This window comes from Megalobrama amblycephala, linkage group LG21, assembly GCF_018812025.1.
Source record: "Megalobrama amblycephala isolate DHTTF-2021 linkage group LG21, ASM1881202v1, whole genome shotgun sequence".
NCBI lineage: Eukaryota > Metazoa > Chordata > Actinopteri > Cypriniformes > Xenocyprididae > Megalobrama > Megalobrama amblycephala.
Window position 1 is genome coordinate 1,321,753 of NC_063064.1, and position 16,089 is coordinate 1,337,841.

The following is a 16,089-nucleotide window of genomic DNA, read 5'->3' on the forward strand; positions in this document are numbered from 1 at the left end:
AAGAAAGCAGGTGACATCATAGAAACCTGTTTCCACCTGGCATTAAGATGCGTTTTGGTCGATCGCATCACAAGTAGACGAGGGAGACTCATTCCTGTTTATAACCTGGTGTTTTAATCCATCTCTTTTGTCCACTTTCAACCACTTCTGTCCTGATTTCTTCAAGAGTAAATGTATGGGGTTTTTTTGGGACAAAAAAAGCTTGTGTGTTAGAAATCAGGAATGGTGAGAGAACATTGTGCTTGGTACATTTTTCATCTTCAAACCAAACTTGGGTCTTTAACACTTAAATGCATACCTCGGGTCTTTAGTGACCCGGGACGTCATTCACTACCCTCCTCCTCGTTCATTTTTTAAAGTTAGACATCAACCTTCTTGGTATTCCTCAATCAATTCATTATAAAGAATATAACAAGAAAAAAATTATAAAAGAATGCCTATTTTTGTATTCATTTTTTGTAAAAATTGTATAGGGTCGCAAACGACCCGAGGTGTGTATGAGTGTACATATATTTTTTCTGCACAACAATAATTGAATCTTAGATGACAGAATAAGTGCAATTCACATTTATTCCACAAGGTGGCAATGTCTAATACACAATGCTGAAGTGACGACTCATTCAGACAGAAAACGAAATAATAAGAAAAACATGAAATGGCTCAGCGATTTACTGCAGAGCAAGTACTGAACGCAATCAACTATGACTGTAACTCTTACTGGATAGATCTGGTGAAGCTGTTAGCGATCGGAATATTGATTTTGAAGAAAATTATATAGTTTTGAGAATATGTTTGAGATCGCGATTGGGCTCATATTCGTGACCTCAAACATAAAACTAGCCCATTATTTGCTGAATTTACTGGGAAATGAGCTCTGACGAGGGCAGTGGTGATGGCATAAAATATCTGCTCAAACTGAGCCTTTTCAAGCTCCAAAAGGTAACAAAATATGATTTATTTTATTCTTCTGTAATTGTTACACTAATATCAGAGGAGTTTTATATTATCACGACAGGTAGAGATCCTTCCGTGTTAGATATAGATCCGGGTCAATAAAGACCCGAATATGTAAGAATGATTGGCGAAACAGTCATGCATTTAAGGGTTAAATCCCCTCTGGCTAGAGCACTTCCCATAATGTTTACGCTTTAGGTCAGTAGGTGGAGAGCAGATGGTCTTTAGTGGCTGTTCGAACACATTCGACCACATGAGCATTTACACTACAAAAGCAATCCGGTCGAATGTGTTTTCAATTACCTCTGGAAGTGGTCGAAGGTGGACAAGCTCAAAATGTTTTACACCATGTTTACACCTGTATTTAGCGTCGTCCACTTGTGATCCGATCGAATACCAGGTGGAAACGGCCTAAAGTCAGCACTTACAGGCAACGTTTACTGGAGATTATAAAGAGTAAAGATACTGACTCTTTTGGGAATTTAATTATTTTGTATGTGAATGTTTAAACTAACTCAACTTTACATTTCAAGCATCACTCAAATGTGTATAAACATAATAAAACAAATACTAATGCCTTAGTTCATATGTTTTCATAAAATGTAGCTCACAACACCTTTCCTTCATTCTTTCATTTCTTCAATCCTTATTCTTCTTCCTTTCTTTCTCTGTTTCCTTCTTTCTTTTTTTTGTAAATGGTCCAATTAATGACATTCATGGATGATAAATAAATATTTTTATTGATCTGTGCTCTATATAATGGTTTTCATGCAGGTAACTATTAGCCCAAGGATTACGTTAATAAATATGAAACATGACAGTGATATTTTGTGACAGGTTTTGTGAGATTCACCTGACTGTGTATAAGTCATATCTCGCCTACCTTCAGTCGCCGGCGGTTCGTCCGCACATACCAGTTGGTGAGCATATCCACGAACTTGACAAGTTTGGGAACCACCGTATAGAGTCTGTAGGCTGGAAACACAAGCACACGTCTATTTCAGACTGTCCTTTGTTGAAAAATCACTTCAAGTGCAGGATTTGTGTGTTCATCAGACGCTCACCTCCCATCTCATCTCTGAAGAACTGAATGAGCGACTGGGTGAAAGACTGGATCCATTTGTCCATGATGTTCTCGCTCACGCTGGCTGTCCTCTCGTTGTACAGGAACTCAGTGGCCTCCTCCTGATGAGTGCAGTCAGCAGACAGGCGTGAGTGAGCTCATGAAGGCGATATATGTGTGCTTCCTAACCTGTTCCTGCACCTGTCAAACACTGAGACACATCTACTCCACTGACTCTCGAGGGGAAGTTTGGTAAGCGATCATGGCCCAGCCAGATATTTTAGAAATAGTAAGCAGTTAAAAGAATAGTTTATTTAAACTTTTTTGTTTTTTTAGCTCATTTGAGCTTTCATTCAATTCAAATATGACACGTCCATGCTGAATTCAAGCATCTAATACATCAGGTATCACAAACTTTTTGACAGATGAACGCCTTCACTTGAAGTTCTTCTGATATGTTAGAATAATTTTAAAATGTGAAGCCTTTCAAAATATGAATCTTACAACCGCTTCGCATGTGTTATTTTTTGCTCATCAAGGCTGCATGCATTTGGTCAAAAAAACACAAAAAAATCTGAAATATTATTACAATCAAAGCTGAATTTACAGCATGATGATTTCCTCAATGTTGAAAACAGTTTCATATTGCTGTGGAAACTGTGAAAGTTTTTTTTCAGCTCAAAAGAACAGCATTTTTTTGTAACATTATAAATATCTTTACTGTGACTTTTGATCAATTTAATGCATCCTTAAAAAAAACAAAAGATTTAAAGGGATAGTTCACCTAAAAATGTAAATTAAGCCATGATTTACTCTCTTACGCTCAAGCCATCCTAGGTGTATATGACTATCTTCTTTCAGACAAACACAATCAGAGTTATATTTAAAAATATACTGGGTCTTCAAAGCTTTATAATGGTAGCAAATGATACCAAAGATTTTGAAGCCCAAAAAAGTGCATCCATCCATCATAAAAGTAATCCAGGGGGTTAATAAAGGCCTTCTGAAGCGATGCATTTTACTAAGAAAAATATCCATATTTATAACTTTAAAAAAATAATATTCACTGGCTTCTGGCAACAGCCGTACGCAAGTTGCGTTCTGGCGGAAGAGTGACCTCTGACCCAATGCATGACGTAATGACGAACGCGGAAGCACAGAGGATAGAGCAAAACAAAACACTGGTCACGAATTAGAAGTCTAAAACGACAGAGATGTAAAGTGCTTGAGTAAATGTAATTAGTTACTGTACTTAAGTATCTTTTTGGCTACTTTGTAGTTGTACTGAATATCAAAGATATTAGCAACTGTTACTCTACTTGACTACATTTTTGAGCAAGTAAATGTACTTTTTACTCCAGTACATTTGTGATGAATGCAATAAATTACATTTTGCATGGCACCTAACTTTTTCTGCAGCAGTTTGTTTCTGATATAAAGAAGCAATATCGCCATCTAAGGGCATTGAAGGTACTATATCTTGTGCGTTTTGCCTTTACTCACCCAAACTTGTCAACAATGATACTTTACGTGAATGTGAGTGCATTAGCAGGCAGTTTCTGATCACAAATGTGACCCATCACGGAAACCAGGGACACAAGTCGGCAGCACAACTCTTGAGCAAAATGAGAAAGAAGCATTTTTTTTCAAAATTGGTGATTTTCGTGTTTTGCAGAATCTGTTAGTTGAGATCATGAAGAAGCCTTTCCGTGTTTGAGATAGCAGTATTGGTATATTTAAAAGCGTACATTTTGAGGTCGAAATCGGCTTGTTTTTCGGAGATTCTAGCACGCAGTAGAGGCGTGTCATTGTCTGTGTGTATTTCCATACTGGGAAGCGTGGCTACTTATTATGCAGCGCTCTGGCCGGCTCTAGCTGATATCAAAATTCAATGAAGAACCGTGGCCGTTACACCGAAAATGTTTTGAAGTACTTCTTCGACAAGCCGGATGCTTATGAACAAGCGCTCACTGATTCTGAAAACGATCTGAGCGACGATGAAAGCGGCATAATAAGACATTACCTCTCTGGAGTCGGGTAACGCGCCGGCGCATTTTGCAGGATTTTTTTCACATTGCAGCAAAACAGACTTAAAATACTCCATCATTTTTTGTCATAGAGACATAAGTAATATATCAATTGAAACTATAGAATGTCTTCTTTTATTTGTGTACACTCAGAGTAAAAACACAATGTTGTGCTTTTTGTAAAATAAAGAAAACTAACATGATGCGTGATCTCTCATCTCCCTCTGAACGAAGTCCAATCTGATAGTTCTCAGAAAATGAACTGTAACTTAGTGAATACTAATCATAAAAAAATTATACTTATGTCTGAAAAAACATTGAAATGTCAAGTTTTAAAACGTGTAAGTCAAATCGAAAACAAACCTTCTGTGTTTATGTAATCTTTATGAAAAGAGAGCCATGTCAGAAGTCTGTGATTCAGCTCATTATCCGCTAATGCGGCCACGCCCACGGAGGGAGCGCTATTCAGACGCAAATTCAGAGGCAATGCATGCATTCATCGTCTCAATCGTGTAGCTATTTATTGTCTTGAAAAGTGTTTTGAATAGCCAAGTTAGTGACCTGGCCTCTGTTAAATTTCCTGGATGATCTTCTTTACGGTTATCACAGAATCCTGTTCAAAAAGTCAATTCACCAAGTTTTATGTGGAAAACCAGCAAATAAAAAATAAAATTAGCATCAATATGTACTTTTTCTTTACATAAACATTAAAATAATAACATTAAAAATGATGGGCAGATTTTAAAGGAGTGTCTTGCAACATGTTATCTACAATGCACGAGTTCAAATAGAGTTTTGACAAAAAAAGTCACATATTTCAGCCTCTAAATCATTTTTATAAAAGTCAAAAAAGATAAATTACTGACATTTACAATGCACATTAACCTTTATTATTAATAGTATGCGGTCCATGCAGCTTTACAGGGGGTATGGCTTATCTAAATGAGATGTAAATGAGCCCTATTGTCACTCCCAGCAGGTGAGAACAGGTGAGAACTGCAACTTTAGAGGCGTTTTTCTCCCTATAGAGCTTTCTTGATTGCCTACCTTCAAATGGCCACAACTTCTCCAAATATTATCAGATTTCCATGTGTCACACATCGTTGGAAAGCTTGGAGACTGCACTTTCAGAATCTGTGAATAACTCAAAATGCCCCAAAACCGACTTGTGTCCCTACTTTCCGTGACTGGTCACAAATGTTTGATTTATTAGATGAGGAAATGACTGCAGCTGGTGATGAGGCTCAAACCAGCACATACAGTAGACTTTGACTATTTAATTTTACTTAACATTGTTTTATTTATCTGGTATATTGACAAGACCGTTTTGAAGGATATTGGTTTACTTATGGCCTTTCCGTGCACTTGAGCTCAACTGAGACTTGAGAGTTTGTAGACGTTTAAAAGGTTGTTGTGTCGACCTTGATTTAATGCAATATTGAGGTGTTTTATTTTGATATTAGAAAATAAACTTGATTTCTCATATTACAACTCAATCGTTTATTATTTTTACTGGCATGTCTGTCAGGACTAGTGCATCTCTGAGCCTACATTCAGCATGAGTAAAATACTTAAGTACTGTTAAAATCAGATACTTTAAGACTTTTACTCAAGTCGTATTGGAATTGGTTACTTGTAATGGAGTCATTTTCGATGTAAGGTTTCAGTACTTTCACTCAAGTATGGTTTTCAGGTGCTCTTTACACCTCTGTAAAACGAGAATTTTAAAGAGAAAGGTTGGAGAAATTCACTTAAGTTTGTTGTACAGCCCTATTTGTCATCAAGCGTCGGGTCAAAGGTCACTCTTTCACCAGAACTCAACTTGCGTACGGCTGTTGCCAGGATCCAGTGATTATAGTTTATAAAGTTTTAAATATGGATATTTTTCTTACATCACTTCGCTTCAGAAGGCCTTTATTAACCCCGTGGAGTCATATGGATTACTTTTATGATGGATGGATGGATGCATTATTTGGGATTCAAACTTAAAATTCACTAACTATTATAAAGCTTGGAAGAGCCATATTATTTTTTAATATAACTCCAATTGTGTTTGGCTGAAAGAAGATAGTCATATACACCTAGGACGGCTTGCATAGTGCTGAAACTGCTCTTGTAAAGGTACTGAATGATTTACTACTTTGGTTCTCTCGCTCTATACTTTTAACTTTAGCTCCAACTTTGATCATGTGTTCCCATGATCTACTTATTTCTCTCCTTTCAGATGTGGGTATTTATGGTGCTTTCTTATCTCTCCAACAGACAGTTCTGCATTTGCATCTACATGCAGGACTTTCGATCCCCTACTGCCCATTTGAAGCAAGGAGATCTGTTCTCGGCCCACTACTATTTATTATATACATATTACCACTGCGTCAAATCTGGTATCGACATGGTTTTAATTACCATTTATATGCTGATGACATTCAAATATACTGCTTGTGTACATGAAATAAAAGAATGGCAAACCTCTAATTTTTTTAATTAAACATGGACAAAACTGAGATCATTATTGTTGGACCCCCGTCACTCACTATCAGCATTTCTGTGAGATAGCTGGTACTATCTTTAAATCATGCAATAATGTTAAAAACGTATTATTTTTGATCCATCTTTTTAATTTCAGGCCTTCTCAGTATCCCTAAGTATCGCCTCGCTTCAATGGGGGGTAGATCATTCAGCGTTGCTGCACCAAAATGATGAAATTCACTCCGCTGTGTCAATAATATCTCTGAATTTAAATCACTACTCAAAACCCATCTGTTCATCTGTTCTCTAAGTTATTTCCTACATCTATGTGGTTTTTTTGTATGTTTTCTTTTGCATTTTGTGTCCTGTTTTTCATTGTGCTTTATTCTAATATTTCACTTTGCTATTGATTGTCATTTCTGTTTATTGCTTTAGTGCAATTCGTTCCAAGTGCAACTGTAATGTAAAGCGTCCTTGAGCACTGGAAAGGCGCTATATAAATAAAAATTATTATTATTATTATTATTGAGGGTAATTTTAATTTTTGTGTGAATTAACCCTTTAATTTCATTCCAAAATAAATAAATAAAAACATACTGACACCGAAGTTTAGAATGGAAAACTGTATATGGATCAGGATTGTAAACGTCAGATTTGCTTGTGTTTTTCCCCCCGCTGTTCCTGGCACAAAACACTAAAAGTGTTGCGCTGACAGAGTTGAAGAGCCTCATCAAAGAGCATCTGAGCTCAGATCACGTACCTTCTGCAGTCTCTGGACGTTCTGCACCAGGAAGCGGTAGGCGTTGTACCAGGGCAGGAAGACGTCTTTGAGCACGTCTCTCACTCCCTCTTCTTTGAAGCGCAGGTTCTCGGCACGGACCACGGGAGAGTTGATCAGATACAGTCTGGAGGGACAGAAGCGGATGAAATCAGAACTGAAGGAACACGAGGAAGATCTTCACTTTCAGAGATGAGTTCTCTGACCACATTAAACACATGATGGGAAATTATGAAATTATGCATTGACAACCGAATGTATCCGTCATATTCTCGGTAATAAGATTTACAGTATTTAAATGTTTTGTATTTACTATACATACACTACCAGTCAAAAGTTTGGACACGGTAAGATTTTTAATGTTTTTAAAAGGAGTTTCGTCTGCTCACCAAGGCTGCATTTATTTAATTAAAAATACAGTAATATTGTGAAATATTATTACAATGTAAATCTGCTGTTTTCTATGTGAATATATAGTGAAATGTAATTTATATCCAGTGATCAAAGCTGAATTTTCAGCATCATTACTCCAGTCTTCAGCATCACATGATCCTTCAGAAATCATTCTGATATGATGATTTGCTGCTCAAGAAACATTTATGATTATTATCAGTGTTGAAAACAGTTGTGTACATTTATTTCAGGATTCTTTATCTGAAATACAAAGCTTTTGTAACATATAATACACTACCGTTCACAAGTTTGGGGTCAGTAAGAATTTTCATTTTTATTTTTTTTAAAAGAAATTAAAGAAATTAATACTTTTATTCAGCAAGGATGCATTAAATCAATCAAAAGTGGCAGTAAAGACATTTATAATGTTACAAAAGATTAGATTTCAGATAAACACTGTTCTTTTGAACTTTCTATTCATCAAAGAATCCTGAAAAAAAAATATTGTACACAATAAATGTTTCTTGAGCAGCAAATCATCATATTAGAATGATTTCTGAAGGATCATGTGACACTGAAGACTGGAGTAATGATGCTGAAAATTCATCTTTGATCACAGGATATAAATTATATTTTACTATATATTCACATAGAAAACAGTTATTTTAAATTGTAATAATATTTCACAATATTACAGTTTTTACTGTATTTTTAATTAAATAAATGCAGCCTTGGTGAGCAGACGAAACTTCTTTTAAAAACATTAAAAATCTTACCGAGTCCAAACTTTTGACTGGTAGTGTATATGTGTGTGTGTGTGTCTCTTAATTGAGACAAAAACATTGAATCATTTAATTAGCGTTTTAAAACGATTCGCTGAAACACAGTTTGTAAATGGTCTACGATCTTTAGTAAATTGAATGGCCAATTTAATTCAACAATGTTGATTAAATCTACATCAACATTAAAATAGCATAAAATATACTGTAAATATTCAATGCATCACACATCCCTAACTTTAAAAGGCATGTTCACATCATACGTGTCAGTGTTTAGTGTGCACTGCTCCATATGGATGGATATAAATATGTTTTTATTTATTACCCATATGCTCATGTCTCAACTGTGCTTCAGGGGGAGTTTAAAATGGTTCACAGATTAATATTAGCAGATACTGTGAAGGCAGAAAAACTAAAAGCATGATAATTTTGGAGGTCACTCATGTTTGTGTTCGAATCATCAGTGTGTTTCGCTCACCGGAGCGCGTCGGCGCCGTAGTTCTGCACAATCAGGGTGGGGTCGGGGTAATTCTTCTTACGCTTGCTCATTTTCTGTCCATCGCTGCACACAGAACACACATGCACATGTTTCCAGGTCAGTGGGTCATTAACGCGTGCTGAACTAGTACTGTAATTCTGCCTGAGGACGGAGCCTGACAGGCCCGAGCAGAAGCCCGCAGGCTGTGTGTGTGAGTTACCTCGCCAGAACCAGGCCGTTGACGATCACGTTCTTGAACGGCGGTTTACCAAACAGAGCAGTTGAGAGCACGAGTAACGTGTAGAACCTGCAGCAGAGGAGCAGCACACAGAAATACAAGCGTTACGTGCTGAATATAATGCCTGAACACTTCGTGTACAAAAGCTTGAGTTCCTTGATGCAAGTTGCATCAGCATAACAATAGAAGTTAAACCCAAAGTGTTTAATAATGCATCCAATTAGTAACATATAAATAGTGAAAAGAAGAGGACCCAAGACAGAACCCTGATGAACACCAGAACTGATGGATTTGGTGGATGATTTGTGCTTCTGGTTTATAACAATTTGTTGCCTCCCTGACAAATAGGAGGAAAATCAGTCAAAGGCTGTGCCAGAAAATGCAATTGTTGAAAGCTGTGACAGAAGTATCTCATGACTTACATGATAATAATAACAAACCGTGTGTAAATGCACTGCTGCATCAGTTCAATCTTAAACTGTGCTGTTATCAAACACATTTTGCTTTGTGTGTTTGTGTCAGGGATATTATCGCTAACTAAAACTACTGAAAACACCTGTTAATTGAAATAAAGTTGAAAAAATAAATACATTTGCAAAAGCACATAAATGAAATGACTAAAAATTTAAATGACATTAACATTAAAAAAACGAATAAAACTAAAATAAAAAATAAAATAACACTGCATCATACATATTGGCTTTTTTTAATCAGCCATCCTGCTTTCTAAGATATCGGCCATCAAAAAAATATGAAAGCTTGTTTTGAATAAAAAAATTAAAAAAGATAATTGTGACTTTTAATCTCACAATTCTGACCTTTTTTCTCATAATTGAGTGATATAAACTTGCAATTGCGCGTTATAAAGTCAGAATTGCAAGATATAAACTCACAATTGTGAGATAAAAAGTCGCAATTATCTTTTAAATTGTTTTATTCTGTGGAAAAAACAAGCTTCCATAAATAAACTACTATCTGTCATCTAATAGTTTCTTCTTTTGGTTTGGGTGACATGTGACCCAGCATGTTCTACTCAAGTGATTGTCATGTTGGTGGTGTTTATGTTCATGTTTTTTGGTGCATCTGTTCATGTCATGTGATCTGTACGTGTTCCATTTCATAAAATCGGAATTTACTCTATAATGCAGAATGTCACGGAATTTGTCAAAAATGTTTGATGAATAAATAAAAAGTAGGTTAGCACACTTAAATCAAACTGCAATATAGACTAGTGTCTGTGAATATTAAACTGCAAAAAGACTATTTAAATATGAATCCTGCATGTTTCTGTGTGAATGAATGGTTTTATTTACCACACACAGAAGCACACTTGACACGCGCAGTGTTTTTCAGCATCTGAAACCTTACTATATGAGGACATGAATGCATGAACTTCATCTCCAGAGTCACTTCATGAACGTTACAGTTCATTTGAGAATCGTCATATCATAAACACACAAAAACTCAAAGGTCTTCATTGCAACCCATCAAAATAAAAGTTCAGTTTAACTTGAAGAAATAGTGACAGAAATATAATACTGTTGTACATTAGAATTTAGCTCAATGTAATAATATTATGCTATTAATATCAATAATATTAATAATGAATAATTATTAAAGCTTTATTTTTAAGGAAAAAAACTATTTTTTTCTTCCATGTTTTAATTTTAACAGTAAAGCTCTGTTGTTTCATGTCATATGATTAAAAGATAAATTAAATAAATGTTTTGTCTTCATTTGATTGCCAGAAAAATTAAAATACACAACACAGAATTTCTGGAAGAAAAAAAAAGAAAAAAGAAAAAAAAGTTTTTTCAAAAAAAAAAAAAAAAAACAAATTAATAAATGTTATTTTTATGAATTCAATTAATTAGACATGCTTTTTGTTATTGTTCAATTGTTAAAAATTTTAATTAAACCATTAAAATGAAATTCAGAAAACTTCACTCAGAAAATAGAATTTGGTCAAAACAAAAACAGAATTTGAGAAAAAAAAATTCAATAGGGCCTAAAAATGTATTTTTTGTTATACTTTTAATAAATTGTAGTTAAATTGTGTAAGTTTAATGATTTCAATTATTAGATAAGCTTTTAGATTACTAAAATTTAATTTAACCATTCAAATGTCAAAAAATAAAATAAAATAAAATAAAATAAAATAAAATAAAATCAAAATCCAGAAAAATTAAAAACAGGAAAAAACGGAATTTGGGAATGTGCTCCTTTGTTCACGTGTCATGTTCTCATTGGTTCTTGTTTCATTAGTTCTGTCTGTTCATTGGTTGCTTCTGTCATGTGATCCCCATATTCTTGTATTTAAAGCCCTTGTGTTTGTCATGTTACTTGGTTGTTGTTGGTGTCAAATCAAGTCTTTGTTTATTTTGTGTTCATTCAATAAGCAGCACATGAGTTCGTCAATCTAGCCTCTCATCTCACACTACTCATCTGAACAGTCACGAAGGGTTTCTCACCATCCTCTGGTCTGGTCGATGCCCTCAGCGATGAAATCGGCCGGGAAGGCGTCCTCAAACTCCCGCCTGTTCTCAAACGGGTAGTGCACCTGTGCGTAGGGCATACTGCCACTCTCGAACCAGCAGTCAAAGACCTCCGAGACCCTCTTGAGCTGGCCCTTCCCACAGCGAGACGGGATGGTCAGACTGTCAATGCTGCCGAACACACACAACAACACAGGTAAAGCTCAGCAGAGACACAGCAGCGCACAGGTTCAAGGGTCACGCTGAGGGTCTCACCTCTCCCTGTGAAGATCAGTCACTTTAATTCCTGTCAGTTCCTCCAGCTCAGCCATGGATCCCACACACACCACCTGAACACAAGAGCAAATGAAGAACCACCTCACCTGTATCTTAATCATTCCAAACTTATGACCGGTAGTGTGCATATATTATTATTATTATATATAATTTTGTATGCATTTGTTTTTCTGCTGTGTCTTTATTCATAATGAAGCTGTGTGTAGTCAACAATTTAATGAGGTGAAACAATTAACAGTTTAAAGTCATTATTGTGTTAAACGAGAAAAGCATCAAATAGACTTTACCAAAAATGGCTTAAAAATATATATTTTATTTGATTCAAAAAATTTAATCACTAGGGCTGGGTAAAAAATATAGATTTCTCGATTTTAATCGATTCTCATTTTTATGAACCGATATCAATTCTTAAATCCCAAGAATCGATTAGTCTAGTCTGTTTTCAGTTGATGAATGAGCAGAATATGTAGCGCCGCCCATCCAATAAATCGCAATAATCTTTGTGCGTTGTTACTTTTGATATGAAGCAAAGTCTCAGATTTCAAATGACGTCCATCTTATTATGAGATTCAAAAAATAAATACCGTTTTGGCGCTGTTTAATGTGGCGTGACAGATCGCTTTAGCGCCTCAGTTAAAGAGAAGCATGTGATCATCCTCTCCTCCGCTTTAATACCAGTTACAGCGAAATAAACATGCATGAACATCTGAAGGTATGTTAAAATATACAGTACAATTTACTGAAATCCGTATCATGTCTCGTGTAATCGCTCAATCAGTGCTTCAAACTCGGAAAGACGTCAATAAAACAGCTTCAATGTCACATTTACCTCAGAAAAACATATTCAGTGACCATAATCTCATTAGTCAGATAGAAAGTGAACTCTAGAAAGCAACATTCTGATAAATATAGCTATGCACCGTTACATATTCATTATCAATTTTTAATGTTTTTCAATATTTAATGCATGTTTGAATAAATCAGTTGACAGCGCGATTTAAATGTTTATTTAAAAAAAAAAAACGAATTGGAGTAGAAATATGATTATGTAATTCTAAACTTTATTTATAATAAAAAACATTGAGTGTAATTTAAGTGTTTGTATATAAATAAGTTAATTTGACCTTCAATATTATTATAGTAGTACCAGCTGACTCTCATGTTACAGCATTAGTTGATTTTTTTCCTCTAGAAAATTTGGCATGAACTGAAACTGAAATACTACATCTAAAATAATCGATACTGAATCGAATCGAATCGGAATCGAATTGAAAGCATGTGAATAGTAATCGAATCGAATTGTGAAAATTGTGGCAATACCCAGCCCTATTAATTACACAAACTTTTAGGCTCCAATGGCCATGAGGGTGAGTTTTTTTTTTTTTTAAACTATACCTTTAATGATTTTTTTTTATCCTTTATTAATATGGAAATATGAAATAATTTATGTAGTTATATAATTTTTTATTATTTTTATTATTATTATTTTTTTTTTATGAAATGATACTCTAAATAAGAAACTGCCAGTAGGTGGCGGTACATGTCTAAATGAGCAAGTCATTCAGTCATTCATTCATTGGATTCGTTCAAACAGCTGATTCATTCAGGAATGAAGTAAATGGCTCTCTTTATGAATGGACCATTGAATCACTGATTCACCCAGTGCAGGAGAAACTACAGACAGAACAGTGCAGAAATACATAGGAATTACAAAGTAGAAATTAAATATAACAATAATATAAGAAAACAAAAATGTAAATGATGCAACATAATACAGTAGTAGAAATATAGAGGTAAAAACATATAATTTTTTAATGAATGTACAGATATGTTTTTTCAAATGTGCAGTTTATGATGTAATTTACAGATGTATAATTTTAGATGTTCAAAATAATATTGTAATATTTTATTATGTAATTTTTTGTAGGCAAAATTGAGACAATACTGTGTCTAAAATATAACACAATTTAACTTCTAATTGATTTAATTGTTGTATAAAATCGATATCTCATTTGCACTTTCGGGACAAAAACAGCACTCGTGTGATATTGATTAAAGGATTAGTGTAGACACTGCTAAGTGTATTACTGCCATCCACAGGTCAAAGTTAGAACTAATTGTTATATACTTGCACTAGCATATTGTATATGACAATTTATTTCAAACTTTGAAATAAACTGTTTTCAAACTGTTTTCATCAAAAACCTTCATTTCTTTTCGACTGAAGAAAGAAAGACATGAACATCTTGGATGACATGGGGGTGAGTAAATTATCAGGAAATTTTAATTTGAAAGTGAACTAATCCTTTAACTATATATTGATATTTATGACACAAAAACTCACACAGGGGCATTTTTGCCCTGATATCTTGAACTTTAGGGTCATTCTAACTGTATTCAATAGGCTCACGCAGTTGTTGCCCTGCTTCATGTTCGTCACCAAACAACTGTATGAAATATAAGATGAACTACACAGATCTGGGGTGGGGCGGGGACGTTAAATGCCTTCATTTCAACACGTTATTTTTCCCATAACTAATTAACGCGTTAAATCAACAGCCCTAGTTTTTTTACTTTAAGACTAGTCTTTACTTTTTTTTTAAGTAAGTTACTTAAACAGATAGACTGGACTAATCTGAATCCGATCGAACCGATTACCCCTTGACCAGTTGCTAGTTGGTCAGGCTAACCCTTAAGACTGTGTTTGTGCAAATGGCCTCAGGTTGTTGCTTGAGCATCTATAAGGCATTTAGGGCTTTACTTGGGTATTCTTGGCAGTTTCTTGGGTGCTCTGGGTGTTGAGAGGTTATTATCAGTGGTTTCTAGTTGCTAGGGTGGTTTCTAGGTGGTTGGTTACTGGCCCTAGTCAGAAGACTCTATAAAAGACTCATATTTCAACCTACTGTAAAGAAAGTCAGCGGGATTTTTTCAGCATAAAACTCCAAATTTGTCTAATGTTATGTAACGCACACATTTGCACAATTTCCTGCAAACTTAACACCGGTCAAAAACCAGGACAACCTTGATTTTCACCAGGTGGGCAGTGAAGTTTACCATAAAGTGTGTTACTGAAAGTGAGCGGCGAGGTTGGACCGCTGTCCCCGTTTTCCGCTGGTCTCAGGTAATGCGGCCCAGATACGGCCGCCTCGGCAGAGAGCAAGAGAGCTGCGCTTTCTGGCCCCGCTCCGCTCCGCTCGGGGAGTCAGCGGCACTCCAGAGACTCGCTCTGGGAAACAACTCATTATGCTATTTTCAGGAAGCAGGTCGCTGTCCTTCTTTTCGAATAGCTCGTTTCAGCAGGCGAAGACGCCAACAACCTAATTCTGACTTTCCACAAGTTGAGCTTTTAAGAAAAACACGCTAATAAGAGCACTTAAAGACCATTACCGATGTTTAAGACGGTCATCCTTCTAAGAACATTCAAATGAAGGAGGCAAATAATTGATGCTTATCAGCAGCGTACGCTCTCAAACTTCACAGAGCTTTTATCAAATGCAGCTAATGGGAATCATTAGATCATGCTCTTGATATCAAATTAAGTGACACCGTGACTGTTTCTTACAAATTTATTTGCCAATGTTTCTTAAAGACAGCGTCAGATGCCAGATTCACAATCCTTGTGCTTAACTTCCATGATCATTCAAATGTTATCATAAATGAAACTGTTTTAATAAAAATATCTGTATACTGCCGTTTATTACTATGCATTATTTCAATCAATCAATCAATAAATCCTTCTTCCTTGTGTCAGTGCTATTTTAGTTTTTTATTTTGGTTTTGTAAGTTTTATTAATATTTTTAATTAGCTTTTATTTGCATACTTATTGTTCATGTTATTTTTAGTTTAATTTTTAGTCATTTCGTTGTGTTTTTTTTTAAAATATATATTGCTATTTAGGTTTATTTTTATTTCAGTTTTAGTTAGTTTTCATTTATTTCAGGTTAATGATTGTACTGCTTCAACTTAAACTTAATTCAGTTCATTGCCAATGCAAAATTTCTCATTTTTAAGTTTTTCAACTAATATTTATATTATATTTTATTTCAATTAACAGAAATGTTTTTAATAGTTTGTGTTAGTTAACGATAATAACGCTGCCTTGTGTTAATTGAAAGCAGTGTGGAAAAAATGCCTCGAT

At 35.0% G+C, this 16,089-nt stretch overlaps 1 protein-coding gene across 2 annotated transcripts in view; it reads right to left on the bottom strand.

Moving 5' to 3' along the window:
* The window catches only part of iars1 (isoleucyl-tRNA synthetase 1), a 98,764-nt gene that overhangs the window by 40,754 nt on the left and 41,921 nt on the right, over nt 1–16,089 (bottom strand). For both annotated transcript variants that reach the window (XM_048171961.1, XM_048171960.1), the window contains exons 15-21: nt 11,930–12,003; nt 11,651–11,845; nt 9,162–9,248; nt 8,942–9,025; nt 7,274–7,418; nt 2,019–2,139; nt 1,838–1,929 (exon numbers count right to left, since the gene is read on the bottom strand). In XM_048171961.1, the coding sequence (XP_048027918.1) occupies nt 1,838–1,929; nt 2,019–2,139; nt 7,274–7,418; nt 8,942–9,025; nt 9,162–9,248; nt 11,651–11,845; nt 11,930–12,003 (798 nt within the window). The remainder of the gene's footprint in view (nt 1–1,837; nt 1,930–2,018; nt 2,140–7,273; nt 7,419–8,941; nt 9,026–9,161; nt 9,249–11,650; nt 11,846–11,929; nt 12,004–16,089) is intronic.